The 14,005-nt window shown below is 33.2% G+C and overlaps 2 protein-coding genes across 13 annotated transcripts in view; one reads left to right on the forward strand and one right to left on the reverse strand.

The window, feature by feature from the left end:
• LOC108728567 (26S proteasome non-ATPase regulatory subunit 2) overlaps nucleotides 1-5,641 on the forward strand; it is an 8,202-nt gene extending 2,561 nt beyond the window's left edge. Inside the window, exons 5-16 of one of the 2 annotated variants that reach the window (XM_018457176.1) lie at nucleotides 338-524; nucleotides 963-1,259; nucleotides 1,644-1,726; nucleotides 1,910-2,145; nucleotides 2,376-2,514; nucleotides 2,626-2,746; nucleotides 2,891-3,093; nucleotides 3,290-3,380; nucleotides 3,697-3,984; nucleotides 4,179-4,373; nucleotides 4,440-4,634; nucleotides 4,696-5,641. In XM_018457176.1, the coding sequence (XP_018312678.1) occupies nucleotides 338-524; nucleotides 963-1,259; nucleotides 1,644-1,726; nucleotides 1,910-2,145; nucleotides 2,376-2,514; nucleotides 2,626-2,746; nucleotides 2,891-3,093; nucleotides 3,290-3,380; nucleotides 3,697-3,984; nucleotides 4,179-4,373; nucleotides 4,440-4,634; nucleotides 4,696-4,713 (2,053 nt within the window). In that variant the 3' untranslated portion in view covers nucleotides 4,714-5,641. Of the gene's footprint in view, nucleotides 1-337; nucleotides 525-962; nucleotides 1,260-1,643; nucleotides 1,727-1,909; nucleotides 2,146-2,375; nucleotides 2,515-2,625; nucleotides 2,747-2,890; nucleotides 3,094-3,289; nucleotides 3,381-3,696; nucleotides 3,985-4,178; nucleotides 4,635-4,695 lie in introns of both variants that reach the window. The other variant, XM_018457175.1, reaches the window with a different exon arrangement.
• Nucleotides 5,642-6,352: 711 nt separating this feature from the next.
• Unc-115a (actin binding LIM protein Uncoordinated 115a) overlaps nucleotides 6,353-14,005 on the reverse strand; it is a 30,684-nt gene continuing 23,031 nt past the window's right edge. For 3 of the 11 annotated variants that reach the window (XM_018457267.1, XM_018457266.1, XM_018457261.1), the window contains 5 exons: nucleotides 12,540-12,640; nucleotides 11,101-11,170; nucleotides 9,767-9,849; nucleotides 7,778-7,981; nucleotides 6,353-7,568 (listed from right to left, as the gene is read on the reverse strand). In XM_018457267.1, coding sequence (XP_018312769.1) covers nucleotides 7,455-7,568; nucleotides 7,778-7,981; nucleotides 9,767-9,849; nucleotides 11,101-11,170; nucleotides 12,540-12,640 — 572 coding nt within the window. In that variant the 3' untranslated portion in view covers nucleotides 6,353-7,454. Of the gene's footprint in view, nucleotides 7,569-7,777; nucleotides 7,982-9,766; nucleotides 9,850-11,100; nucleotides 11,171-11,323; nucleotides 11,422-11,828; nucleotides 12,156-12,535; nucleotides 12,641-14,005 lie in introns of those variants that run through there. The other 8 variants (XM_018457268.1, XM_018457265.1, XM_018457272.1 and 5 more) reach the window with 7 other exon arrangements.

Below are 14,005 nucleotides of genomic sequence, written 5' to 3' on the forward strand. Positions count from 1 at the left end.
ATCGGGAATAGAGCAAAAAATTAGCAAAAAAATAGCAAAAAAATGTGGTATAGGTCGCGTTTGATTGTGCTGAAGTGGCTGTGCCAGCTTAATAGACGTGATTTTTTTAAATAAATTGTCCTTGTGTTGAACACAATTTGAAACATAAATTCTTTTATAAATAAAGTATAATCTTTTTAAGCTTCATAACTTGATGTTTAGAATATAAATGTAGTTTCATTTTTTAATAAAATATATTAAAAATATTAAGCTGTTCACTATTCAATAAACGGTCTAATCCGCTTCGCGTGTTTGTATAATGGAATTACTTGTTAAACTACATGTATTTTTAATTCAGTGAGGAGACGGAAAGAAGACAAATATTGGAATTTGCTACGGAGCAATATCTAAAGTTTAACGAGTGTACGAGGGCAATTTTGGTAGCGCTGCAACTTGCAAATTCGGAACTTGTTTTCAAGTGCTTCGCCGCTTGCTCCGATTCTTTGACGAGGAATCAACTAGCCTTTATACTCGCCCGTCTGCAAGTAACTCCTTGAATAATATCTGCATAGCATTTGACTTTATTTCATAAGATCAGAGGGAGAAGCAGCACAGCGCGGAAGACGATGTTAAAAGCATTTCAGAAATGCCCTATATTCTATTAATTTCATATACAAAAATATGTAAATGTATGAATCGTAATATAAATAGCTAAACTTCCTTCTGTAGAAAATAAATTAATTTAAACAAATGAAATGATAAACAACAATTACACAATTTGCAAGTGTCTTTTTACTTCTTCTTGTTAATCCAATAATGAATATATCTTTTAATTGCCCTTTGCAAGAATACGAATCAACTAAACTAAAAAAAAGGGATATAATTGTAAAGACGTTTTGATTTTAAAGAAATTAATAATTAAAAGAAAATTAATTTACTTAATAAATTGACAATAAGATGACAGTATTCTGTTTTCTAAATAGGATCAACCCCTGAGATCGGAGTATCACGGAGACGATGCTAACGACATCGAGGCGATCCTCAGCAATGGCCACGTAAACACCCATTTCCAAATTCTTGCCAGAGAGCTTGATATACTCGAGCCAAAGCTCCCAGAAGATATCTACAAGAGCTGGTTGGTAAGCGGCTTTAGGCAAATGGAACATGATTCGGCTAGAGCGAATTTAGCGGCAAGTTTCGTTTCTGGTTTCGTGCACGCGGGTTTCGGTCAGGATAAGCTAATGGCAAACACGTCGGATTGTTGGGTGTATAAAAATAAGGTTTAACTCTTCAATAATTTAAGAAGAATATTTTAATTAATAGTAATTAATTTTCCAGTATTTTTAATATATATATATATATATTAGATAATTATATAGTTAACTTCGATCAGTACTTATCGGTTCTTATTTTGAGACCGTCTTAAGTAATGATGCTAATACACACACAGCTTTGTGATGGATTTATGACATTTTAAGATTGTACTTAAGAGAATCTTAAATATGAATACTGACCTATCTCTTGTATAATGGAAAATATAAATAATTATTTATCACTTTATAGAAAGAAGGATTGAGAGATTATATTAATATATATCTTTCGATTAAAAAGTTATATAATATAAAAATATTGCAACGCAAATAAAAACATGTGCTTTTTTTCAGGAACATGGAATGTTATCAGCTACTGCTTCTTTGGGTCTAATACATATGTGGGATGTCGACGGCGGATTAATTCCCATCGACAAGTTAGTATAAATTTCAAGCAAAAATATATTAATCTTTAATGTCGCGAATTAATTATTCTAATTTTTTTAATTATTTTTTTGGAAAAAGATATAATAAGATTATATGATAAGTTAATAGAATTAAAAAAGAACTGTTATTTATTTTTTTGAGCTTACTTATTGATAGTCCTGTTATCCGCTTAGGTATCTTTACACGAACGAAGACTACGTGAAATCTGGTGCCTTGCTAGCAATCGGACTGGTGAATTGCGGAATTCGTAATGAATGCGATCCGGCTTTGGCACTTCTCAGCGAGTACGTAAAATCAAACAGCCAAATTCTTCGCATAGGAGCCATCCTGGGATTAGGTCTGGCTTATGCTGGGTCCAGAAGAAAAGATGTCACCGAACTTCTTTCTGGAGCTTTAGCCGATGAGCAAAGTAATGTAATTTTATGCATATAATCTTCATTTTTTCATTCCAGTTTCAAAAATAAAAAAAATGAACTCTTTAATGATGAAAAAAATTAAAGTTAATCTGATATTTTTTAAATTGTACGAAATTTCTTTCTCTCTTATATTACATTTTATATTTATGCGACTTGAATTAAAATTTTTTACTCACAAAGGGATAAAAATAATTAATCGTCACATAACTATAACTTTTTTCAGATGATATACAAGTATTATCGCTGATTGCCATTTCTTTGGGTCTTGTGAATGTAGGCTCGGGAGATTCTGATGTATCTTCGGCAATCCTGTTGAAATTATTGGGACTATCTATGAAGGAGCTTGTTATTACGCATTCCAGGTATAATTATGATTATTATATTTATAGATAATGTAAGAAAGTCATACATAGATAATATTATAAATATTATACGTAAATGTATATAATATAGAAATCATTTTTATCACGCAGATTTTTGGCGTTAGCCCTAGGAATGATTTATATGGGAACCCGAGACGCTATAGAAACACCATCTGCAGCTCTGGAGGCTTTGCCGGAACCATATAACTATGCTTCGCAAACTATGCTACAAGTAAAATTAAACTGTTATGATTTTCTCAAAAATTATTTCATCAGAAAGTTTTTCATAATCCAAATAGCAAAAGATTGTTAGAATTGTGTAATTTCTTTCGAAAAGTATCGTATACAATTCAAATCTGATAAAAATAATTGTTAGATTTGCGCATACGCGGGCACTGGCGATGTATTGATAGTGCAAGAATTATTAAGGACCTGTTCGGAAACAATCGAGGAAGTAATGAGCACAAAAACAACACCTGAGAATACTCCGATACCAAGTTGTTGCGATCAAAGATCACAAAGCTCTGCCAAATTAGAAAAGAATAAAAAGGACGACAATCAAATCGAAGAACTTGCTAAGTAAGCATATCACTAAAAATAAAAATATAAAATGTTAAATAAGACATTAATAAATAACAATTTAGAATAGTAATATAAATAAGTAACTTTTTCATAGATATACAATAATTTGAGAAAAAAAATTTTGTTGCTTTTGCATATTTAGTGCTAAATAATTATAGTTAAAGAAATAATCAATGTATTGTATTAAATTCAGAGATATTGGAGCTCCACAGGCTATAGCATCCCTTGGGGTAGGTGTAGTTGGGCTTGGAGAAGGAAAAGAAAATTCGAGAATCTTTGGTCAGGTAAGAAGATTAAATTCGTATAAGACCTTAATAAACTATAACGAATATTTATGACGACGCGCCTATAGTTACCTAAAGCGGAAAGAGACAAAGAAACATTTAAATTTCAATTCACCTTAATTAACGTTTATGGGTTCCTATAATTCATTTGCAGCGATTTAACACTCTCTTTCTTTTCGTGGCGTAGAACTAGAAGCGGAAGTTAGAAGTGTAATCGACTTTAATTAATATTTATCATGGGAACGACTCTTGTGACTCTTGTGAATGACGATCCCCTAAGTCCTCGCTATGATTACGATTGCTTAACAAATCATAGGTTGGAAGATATGGGCCAACGCCAGCGCGACGCGCTATGCCCCTCGCATTAGCCTTATCCTCTCTGTCGAATGCTGATCCAGCTGTCGTGGATGTGCTAAACAAATACAGCCACGACCATGACGCCGATGTCGCTCTAAATGCGATCTTCGCCCTCGGTCTGGTAGGCGCAGGTACCAACAATGCGCGATTGGCGACAATGTTGAGACAGCTGGCGGCTTATTACGCGAAGAATCCGTCTCACCTGTTCCTTGTGCGTATCTCTCAGGGTTTGGTGCACCTGGGCAAGGTAAAAGCCTTGATAAAGTCGGGCCAATAAAAACGTTTACAATTAAATAATAAGCAAATAACGATATTAATAAAGTAACAAATTTCTTTTTGATGAATCGATTCGTCTTTCTTTAACATAAAATAAAAATTTATTAATGATCGTTCTTTCCTTTAAAAAAGTTGCATCCTTATACATTATATTTTTCCTTTTAGGGTACTTTATCTTTATCGCCTTTGCGGTACTCTTCGAAAATTTTGGACTATACTGCCCTGGCTGGTTTGATGGTCGTCCTCGTTGCATGTTTAGATTGCAGAAATCTCATATTATCTCAGTCTCATTATTTAATATACTGCTTGGCGATCGCGATAGAGCCAAGGTGGCTGGTCACTGTGGATGAAAATCTTACGGTATGTAAAAGGATTGTAGGATATAAATATTCCGGGTTTAGAAACGATATTATCAATACTTTGCAGAATTTGCCGGTATCGGTAAGAATCGGTCAAAACGTGGATGTTGTGGGGAAAGCAGGTAATCCGAAATCTATTGTTGGCGGTCATGTACAAACCACACCAGTGTTGCTGTGCACGGGCGAAAAGGCGGAATTAGTGTCGGATCAATACGAGCCGCTTTCCAGTGTGCTAGAGGGTTTCGTAATCCTTCGTGAAAAAGTAATTTCGTATTAGTCTTACATTCTGCGGAGTTTCTATATAACGTGTGAATTTTTTACAGCAGACTGCAGCGAGTTAAAAAGCTCCGAAAAACAAAGTTTGAAGTTCTGTAGTGGTTCCTTTGAATTACCTTTTAATTTAGACGAGTTTTTTTGGTTAAAGTAAGGCATATATCCAACGAGCAAACGGGAATTGAAAGGCTTTTCTACATGAAGCTTGCGGATCTACATGAAACGGATCAGGAAATGAGTCTTGTGCGTGTATAGCCTTTATTGCGGGATATAAGCTGCTTGATAATTAACGTAATAGTGATAGTAACTTCGTCAGCTTGTTCGTATGTTTTGCATTTATTTAACTTTAGGGACTAGCGGAAGCAATGTGCTCTATACAACAGAAACATACATTGGTTCGCATTGCACAGTGGGAACAATAACATTGCGCCATGATCAGGAGTACCGATTGTATACAAAATCAATAAAACGTGAAATTTATTTATAATAAAAACAAAACAAAAGGGGATTACACGAATATGTTTACAAGTAAAACATCTCCATAAGAAAAAAAAGAAAAAGAAAGTTACAGCCGTGTTGATCTCAAATGACATTTAAGTTGTATGTTAGCGATCATGGAGCAAGTTAGATTTTCTTCATAATGAAGCTGTTACTCAAGGCAGTACAAAGATCCAAAGACGCCTGAAAGATCGTCGCTTCGAAAGAATTCAGAATGCCTTGATAGGAATTGTAAGTCTTACACGAAGCGTGTGGGACGCTTTGTAAGATTAACAATTCCTCTCTTTCTCGCATGAAATGTCCCACGACATTTATTTGTTAGGCACATGACTTAAGATAAGGGGGCGAAATGTGTGAATAATAAAACGCAGCTGATTTGATAAAACGTCGCACCCGCGTCAGTAGTAAAGTATAGTTCGGTGACTTCGTTCGAATGAAGCGTGTCAATTTTATTGCACGCATACATATTCGAATACGTAGTAAATTCATCTACATATATAATAATCATATGGCGTAACAGTCAAAACTTCGATACGTCCTGTTTCTCACCTATATATGAAAATTCAACTTTATTCGCTTTGCATAAATCGGCTCTATTCATTGGACGCGTGTACGTCCGATATCAGCTTAACTGCTTCGGCTATTACTTCGAAACTTTTTTTTAATTCTGTGCAGGACCTAATTTAAGGGTGGAGGACAATCACTGCGGTATCCATAAAATTAAAAGTTTTACTGGATCAGTATTTTACTTAATCAATGGTGAAATTATCGCGTTATATTCTGAAAATAGCATGAAATAACTTTTGAAAGATTTAATAAGATATGCGATGAAAAAGAGTGATTTATGCGTTTCGCACAAAATACATCTCTTTTTTTAATTAGAAATATTATAAATTTTTATATCTAATATTTATAAAATGTTTTATAAATATAAGTATATTTAAAAAAATTTTAATATATTTATAAATATTTAAATTTTTATAAATATATAATATTATAAATATTATATGCATGCAATATTTATATATTAGCATATAATATTTATATATTTTATAATATTATACATATAATATTTACTTCTATAATTTTTTTTAAGAAGTTTTCCTTTTGGAAATACTATAAATAAGCTCTTTACTTTAGAAAATTAAAAAAATCGCTACTTAAATAGATGATATTAATACGATTTGAAAATTTTCAAAACTTGTTTTGTGCTACTTCCAAAATATTGAGAAAATTGCTATGAATTGAATATGATAATAAATCCATATATGGTTAAAATATACTTCCTGTTATTGTTAAATCCACCACAACTATAAATTTGGTCCTGATTTTCTTATTCATACTCTAATGTAGAGTGATCGAGTAATTATAGAAGTCTATCGCAATCCGCACCGCAGAGCGTTTCTTTAGTTAATACATCAAGGATAATTAAAAGATAAAGACAACTTGATATCTTCTCACACAAGGACATCGTATTTGCGCGTAAACTACTTTATAAAATAATCCTTGTCGTAGAGTAAGTTAAAAAGTGACAAATCACACGCAACTCATTCGATTAATCCAGTGCAATCGCACCATTCAGCAAGCTGGGCTTACCTACTCTTAACTCTTCATGTTGCACATAGTAAAATATAATAATATTAATAATAGTAGTTAAAAACTAATAATAATGATAAATCCTACATAGTAGCGTTTGTTTCCTTGCGTCATAATCTTCCACAAAGATTAATATGTATGTATGCGATTTAGCAAATACGCGGTTATGTACTTTGAAATATCCTAGCTGCTCCTCCACGCCGCTTTTTCGACTTCTTGATTAACTTCTTATTTACAATAGTAAATTGTATTAAGAGTTTTAATCGTAACTTTTTTTCTATTTGATTATTTTCTCCCCTACGTTAATATCAGCCATCATATTCATTGGATATTCGTCAACATGTATGAAAACAAATCGCGATAGAGCTCCGAGATGGAACCTGAAAACGACTACGTCGCTAAATAAATCGGGTCATAGATAAAGCTGCCTGTGGATTCGTTGCTGCGAGAAAAAAATTGACGACAAGTGGCAGTGCTTCCGCATCATTACATTGTGTTTGTGTGCGTATGCGTCTGCGTATGTTGCGTGCGCCCCAGTCTAGAGGACGTTTATTTTGATGAGCGCACGTCAATCGGCAGAATGATCGTAATGGTTGTCGAACACATTTTTTTCCCCGCGATGCATCTACCCACGCAGTAGGAATGTACGGTCCGTACCGCAGTAATGCAATCGCGACACGACGCGATGTGTGTTAAGCAAAAAATTTGACATGAATTAGAAGAGACGGGCACGTCTTTTGATTTCATTGCGACGCCACTGTGGCAATCTGTAGAATTCCGATCGAGAGCACTGTAGAACAGCTTCAAATTCTGCATCGGAGAGGTGCCGCTGAAAAAAAGTCCAGGTGATTTTCACGTTATTGTAATCATGATTAAAATACCACACAATTAAGTTCAATAAATAACGCAATGAGGAGAGACAACAAAGAATGTTATTTTTAAAAATAAACAATTATTACATGACAGTACTGTATAATTTCATAACTTATAAATGAAACGAGTAAACAATTAATGTTGGTGCTCACAGCTAGTACTCACCTCGAGATTGCAACGATCCACGTCAGCTGGCAGCCTGTAGTTAGTGATAACAAGTAAATGATAGGGATAAAGTTTGGGCGGTTCGGTTGGTGCAGCCCCCATGTCCGGCAGCGATCTTCTTACGTGATGACCCCCGTGGCCCCCAACAACCGAACCTAGGCCACCTGTATACGTGGTGGACGATGGAAGGATTCCACCATCATTCTGCGCCACAATAATACAAAATCATGAGTCACACTAGCAGAAATAGATGTGAATAATACGACAATGACATGGACGATGCGAGAAAGATGTAAGGGGTTGCATTTGCATTCTTCGAATTCTTAGAAAAGCAAAACGAATTTGAATGAAGAAAGATTCGCTAGATGATATTTTTAGAGTAATTCAATATCAAATATAAGTTTGATAATAAACTCGTAAAATGCAATAAGATCTTTTCAAATAAACACATTTCAATTAAAAATTTCCAGTATCATGCATCCCCCAAAAATATTCTTGTCCACGCCTTTTACAGTAAACACATTTTTTACACACTACAAAACTGTTATACTCTCGCTGCATAATAATAGAATAATATAATTAACAAATTCTTCTTATATACACGTACGAATTCGTATGACTCAATAGACTGCTTCAATATCAAATTAATCAACTTCTAATAGTTACTAAAAGTATACTAATTGGGGTTTAAAATTTTCGTTCCTTTAATATTTAGAGTACATAGATTTAATCAAAATAGATTGAAGCATCCTACGTGCAAACACTTTAATTTTTTTCCAGATTTACGCACTATGTACAATTTTTTACTTCTATAAACAATGCTGTACAGCTGTCTTTCAAGTGCGAATAATGTATATACCATACATGCATTTTCTTGAAAAATCGTTTTGTATAAAAAAACGTTTTTCTGTTAAAAATATTATATATACAAATTTTAATACATGAAATATTTAAATAGCTATCTTATAGTACTTTAAACAAATTATTATTAATAACATTATTATTAATAATATGTCTAATGTTGGATAATCTGTTTTCATAAAAAGTAATTTCATAGTAATATAATAATAATGCATTTTGCCATAATATCAAATTGCTGATATTATGGTATTAATTTCCTGTTATGTTCGATCGAAAGTTATTATATAATTTACTCAAAGCTCCAAAGAAAAAATTTCAATTATCTCAATTTTATAAAATTAAAATTTTCTGCAAAATAAATTACATTATATTAAAACAAGAAAAAAATAAAATAACACATTTCGCTCATAAAGCTAATTAGTGCAAATTGGATATAAAAGTAGTTCGATTAATTAACTAACTTAACTTAATTAAAAGATGAAGAACTCTTACGATAAACCGAATATACAACATAGAGCAAATTAAAAGTAAATACAGTTGATAAAAAAATGCAAAACTCAAAATAGCAAAATATACAGCATGCATGCATACTCATTATACAGCATTATATATACAATCTTATCATAGTAAAGATAAGTAGCAAATCAAATATAATCATACAAATAAATACAAATAAGTAACAATAATATGCATTTACACATAAATTTTTCAAACGTACGAACTGTATTGTCTTGTTTCTCTAGACGAATGTGTGCATTTAATGCAACACATCTGCAATTATAGACGTGCTAGAACGTTAAATAAAATGACATTTGCATAAACTCCATTTATTAGAGTAATCAAATTGAATACATATAATTTAAAAAAAGTTATTCGATGAATCTTTTTGCCATTAAAATTTTAGAAAGAAATTATTCTTCTTTCAACAAATCAAAATTTGCTTAATGATGTTTTATGAAATTATCAATCCTTATAAAATTAACAATTTTTTTAAAAAACTTATAATCCATATTAAAATAATGTTAAATTTAATATAGAAAGAGAATGTGTATTTAAATGCAGTGTTATCGAAATCATTCCGATAAATGGAGTTTTATTATGATACAGATGCAAAAACAAGCTACAAACCATGCTAATTCGCCGGGAGTAGTATGGGGCTGTGGTACATACCAATGCCCGTCGATCCACATCCGTGATGCTGCCTGTTGATACTAAAATTGGGGAAAATGTGAAAGAAAACCATATCAAACCATGTTGCACAAACCATTTCCTATGCTAACTACAATTTGTTTTTCATCAATCGTGTTTCCTTTTTTCATTACCTGCCTATGCATTTTATAATTTATACGTGAAAAAAATGCGTAGAGTAGCGCAAACACGACTATTTAATTAAAAATAGACGTAATAGAAGTAATGCCAGAGACATGATTGTTTTATAATTCAATAATACTGCAAAGTTTCCAGATTTACAGAAGGCTTGTCTGTAAGAACGTATCAACTAAAGATTATAATATTTTTTCATTTGAAGGGTCGAAGGATATAATATTGTAATTATAATTCTTAATACTAGCCAAACACAAAACATAGTAAGTATTGACATCTCCATTTCTGACACTTTCTTTGATATTTCCTGGCTTAATATAATTTATCTTATTGCTTTTTCATTACTTCAGCTCTATGTATGGTTATTGATCTGAGAGAAAATTGATATGTATCGTAGATGATTATTAATTTCATAATTCATAATCAAACAAGTGTCATTATTACAGTTCTTTAAATAAACAATGTTATATGACGATGTACAACAGGCCAATGTACGATGTACAATGTTTCACAGTGACAGTGCGATAGCTCGCAGAGATGTTAGTAAAGCATGCGAGTACAAGGCAAAAAACGTAGTGTATGAAGAAAATGATAATGTGGCAGTGACGCGCTCGCAAAAATCGCCAGCAGTTCCATCATGAATTATGCGTGACAAGACAACGCGTAAAATCTTGAAATGTCTCGGAAATCATGCATCTTTGCCATAATATAGACGTTTGTAAAAGCTTCATTATAAAAATTATCAAAACAGTAATTTCTGAGTTATAGACAATTCTTTGTAAACTAAATTTCAGTTAATTTTGAACAAGCATTACTAGAATATTAGTTTCAAATTAGAGATCAAAAGATTTAATACAAAAAGCAAATAAACGCTAAATAAATTTTTTGTTATCAAGATACTGCAGATTGAACCTACAAAATTCTATTTTACCAGACGTGCCAAACCTTTTAGATGAATACTGTTAGTGTAATCTTAGTTTGAAGCTGATAGAAATCCTCGATAGATTCACGATAGTACTGCAGAAACTCTATTTGTCTAATTTGCGAGCGCGTCAAGCTTGAGAAGCGTGATGTAAAAAGGTGAGATGACTAATGTGTGTGCAGGGGACCGGCGTAGGTCGGTCCCTCGTTTTACTCACTGTCCGACTTGCCAGACGAGAAATCAGTGCTGTGCGTCTTGTCGCCCATCCCGCTGAACGAATAGTCGCCCTAGACGACAGAAAAGCGTTATCTTAGAGAGGTGTGTTCCGCTCGGTCGCCGCGGAGTTGACTCTATGTATACTCTCTTCTATATACGTATTATTGCACTATCAGCGCGGTGCACGTCGCATCGCCGACTGTGACTTGCGGTGCAAGACTTACAGGGAGAGCAGACACAGAACCGCCGGTCGAGGAGAAGGTGTGACTTCGCGGTGCCAGACCGTACCCCGGCTTCGGGATGTGCCGAAGGGAGCTCACAACTGGTTTGCAAATCAGTCAATCGACAGGTGTTACTGATTAGTTTCAGCAGTGATTTCAATTCGTTCAATCTCCCATACGAATGCCCAACGTTCGCTTGCCAGATTTTTTGTACTCGTTAACTCTACGAAGCCATGTCGCTCCCTTATATGTCCCCCCAAGATCAACCACTGTTAAGGAATTTCCCCCTATCTTTGCGCCTCAACAATGATATACTTGGTACATCGTATTTTTTACAATGTTTCTCATGGATCCGAATAGATTTAAAAAGACAGATATCCATCGATATACATGCGATATAATTCTATTACAATGCTCAATTCTTCTGTACTTGTATTTTATATACATAATCTTTTATACAATTAGTAATAAAATTAAAAATATACATCTTTGGAGTAAATATCTGGGAGAAATAACTGAAAAAGGCATGCATCAATCGTGTCATTAAATCTATCCTACAGAATCTAATTACCTTAAACTTTATCGCGTGTAACAAAGGATATCTGTGATGATAATAATTTCAAATATGTCGCATTCCCATCGGCAAACGGCGCTTAAAGATATCCGATAGTTTCGAGTGCACAAAGCGTTCACTCTCATTAAGTAGAGTGTACGAGGCAATTCGCGATTAAAAAAAAAACAGATACATAAAAAGCCAGCACCTGCGTGTAAGTACAATAGACTCTTCTCGTAAGCGCGCCCGCCGTGATGACAAGTCAAAAGCTTTCCTTTCTTACTGAAAATGCAGACAAAAATATATGTGGTTCAATATATTACAATGTATGGGATGCATCTCAAATTATAGATGAAAAAAATTGCAGATAAACTATTCTTATATTATCGAAAATCTCACTTTAAGGTGATTGTTGTTTTAATATCAAGACAGCAATGACTAAATTCTTATTTCTTCATCAGCAAATAACATTTTACATGCCTAATTTACACGTGCACAATTTGTAGTTTTTAATCGCGTAAAAATAATCAGGTGATATTATAACACTGAAATTTTATTAAAAATATGTAGAAAAATTGAATGGGAAAATTTAAAAATGGAACTTAAAAATGGATTTGATTTGACTTGGGACCAACGGCGGGCGAATTGGAAAGTTTTCGGACTCACCGAATGATAGTGTCTAGTGGCGTTTGGAAGAGTGAAGGCGCGTTGAGTACCAAGGGGTGGATAGTTTCTGGGAGCCGGGGAGCGCGCCGATGACCTCCCAACTGCCGCCCACGCAAACACAACACAAACACAAAAACACAAATAGAGACACAATGATAGTAGACGACGGGTAATAGCATCGTGTGACTAACATACTGTGTCCTATTAAATCTAGAACGCTAACTTGAAATTAGCGATTTTGCGAAAGACAGATTTCTTCATAACTTTTACAAAGATATAAAAGACTTCTATTAAATTTTTCTTAACGTAATTATGAAAGGCTGTAACAATTAGCTAGTTAATTTAAATAGTTGATTAAAATTCTCTTAACTGCCTTTTCAACGATTTGTTTCTTAATTATACAATCTTTTAATATTGCACAAAATTGGATTAGTTGACAAACATTCCATATTAGCGTTCTAAAATTAACTAGTGACCCAACATTGGAAGATACCACGAAGCAAAATTCTGTATCTGTCAGAAAGCAAAGATGTGCGGTGCATAAAAGAAATAATTATCATGCGCGTAATGAAGTAAAATTATTATTCACGTTGCCAAATTATCTTCCAATATTGTAAATAAGATTCAAAAAATATCTAAAAACTAACTCTTCTTAAAAAAGCATTTTAATATAAAAAATTTTCTTTAATAAAATTCAATAATCAATTATCAAAACCAAATCAGAAATTAGCTTTTGAGCTATATTTGTTGGTCTTAATAAAACAAAAAAAAACGCAAAATATTAGAAAAAATAAAATATAATTATTGTAATGTAAAGAATATATACTATATATATATATACCATATATACATCTTAAAACAATTTTAATTAAATTTAGATAGAATGATTACGAAAGCGATTTAAATCTTACTGAAGCATACAAAAAAAGAGATGAAAAATGATAATAAATTGACTTTTTATTAGTCAATTTGAAGTTCAGTTTAAATTCTATCTAAAACTACTATTGTGTCGCAGAAATGAGAGTGATGTGCATTGGAACAATATGTGTCCGTGTATAATGAATTTCGTGGTCCCAAGTATCATGCAAGATATAGATCAGGATCAATTACCTCGAGAAACGATTTCCAGGACTAAAGATCGCAATGGCGATTTAATTGCCCGTTATTTCGAGGTATTGGTTGATGCGCCGTTCGCAGTTCGACGAAAAAAAATTATAAGCAAGCACATCGAGGTAAGGGACGACAACATGCATAGGCAGAATACATCACCTGTTGTATTAATTGGGCGTCCAGTGTACGGTTTTTTGGTGCTACACACTCCACTTAAAGCCCTGCTTTCAAGTGTTACGTACTGTTATCATCGTTTGTTAATTAGCGTAAAACCTTCCCTCGGTTTGCATTGGCCGATTTGGTCATACTCCACAAAACAAACGTTTCTTTTTTATCGACAAAATGAAACCATTTAC

The sequence above is a fragment of the Mycetomoellerius zeteki genome, unplaced genomic scaffold (genome assembly GCF_001594055.1).
Source record: "Mycetomoellerius zeteki isolate Tzet28-1 unplaced genomic scaffold, Tzet1.0 scaffold62, whole genome shotgun sequence".
Taxonomy (NCBI): Eukaryota; Metazoa; Arthropoda; class Insecta; order Hymenoptera; family Formicidae; genus Mycetomoellerius; species Mycetomoellerius zeteki.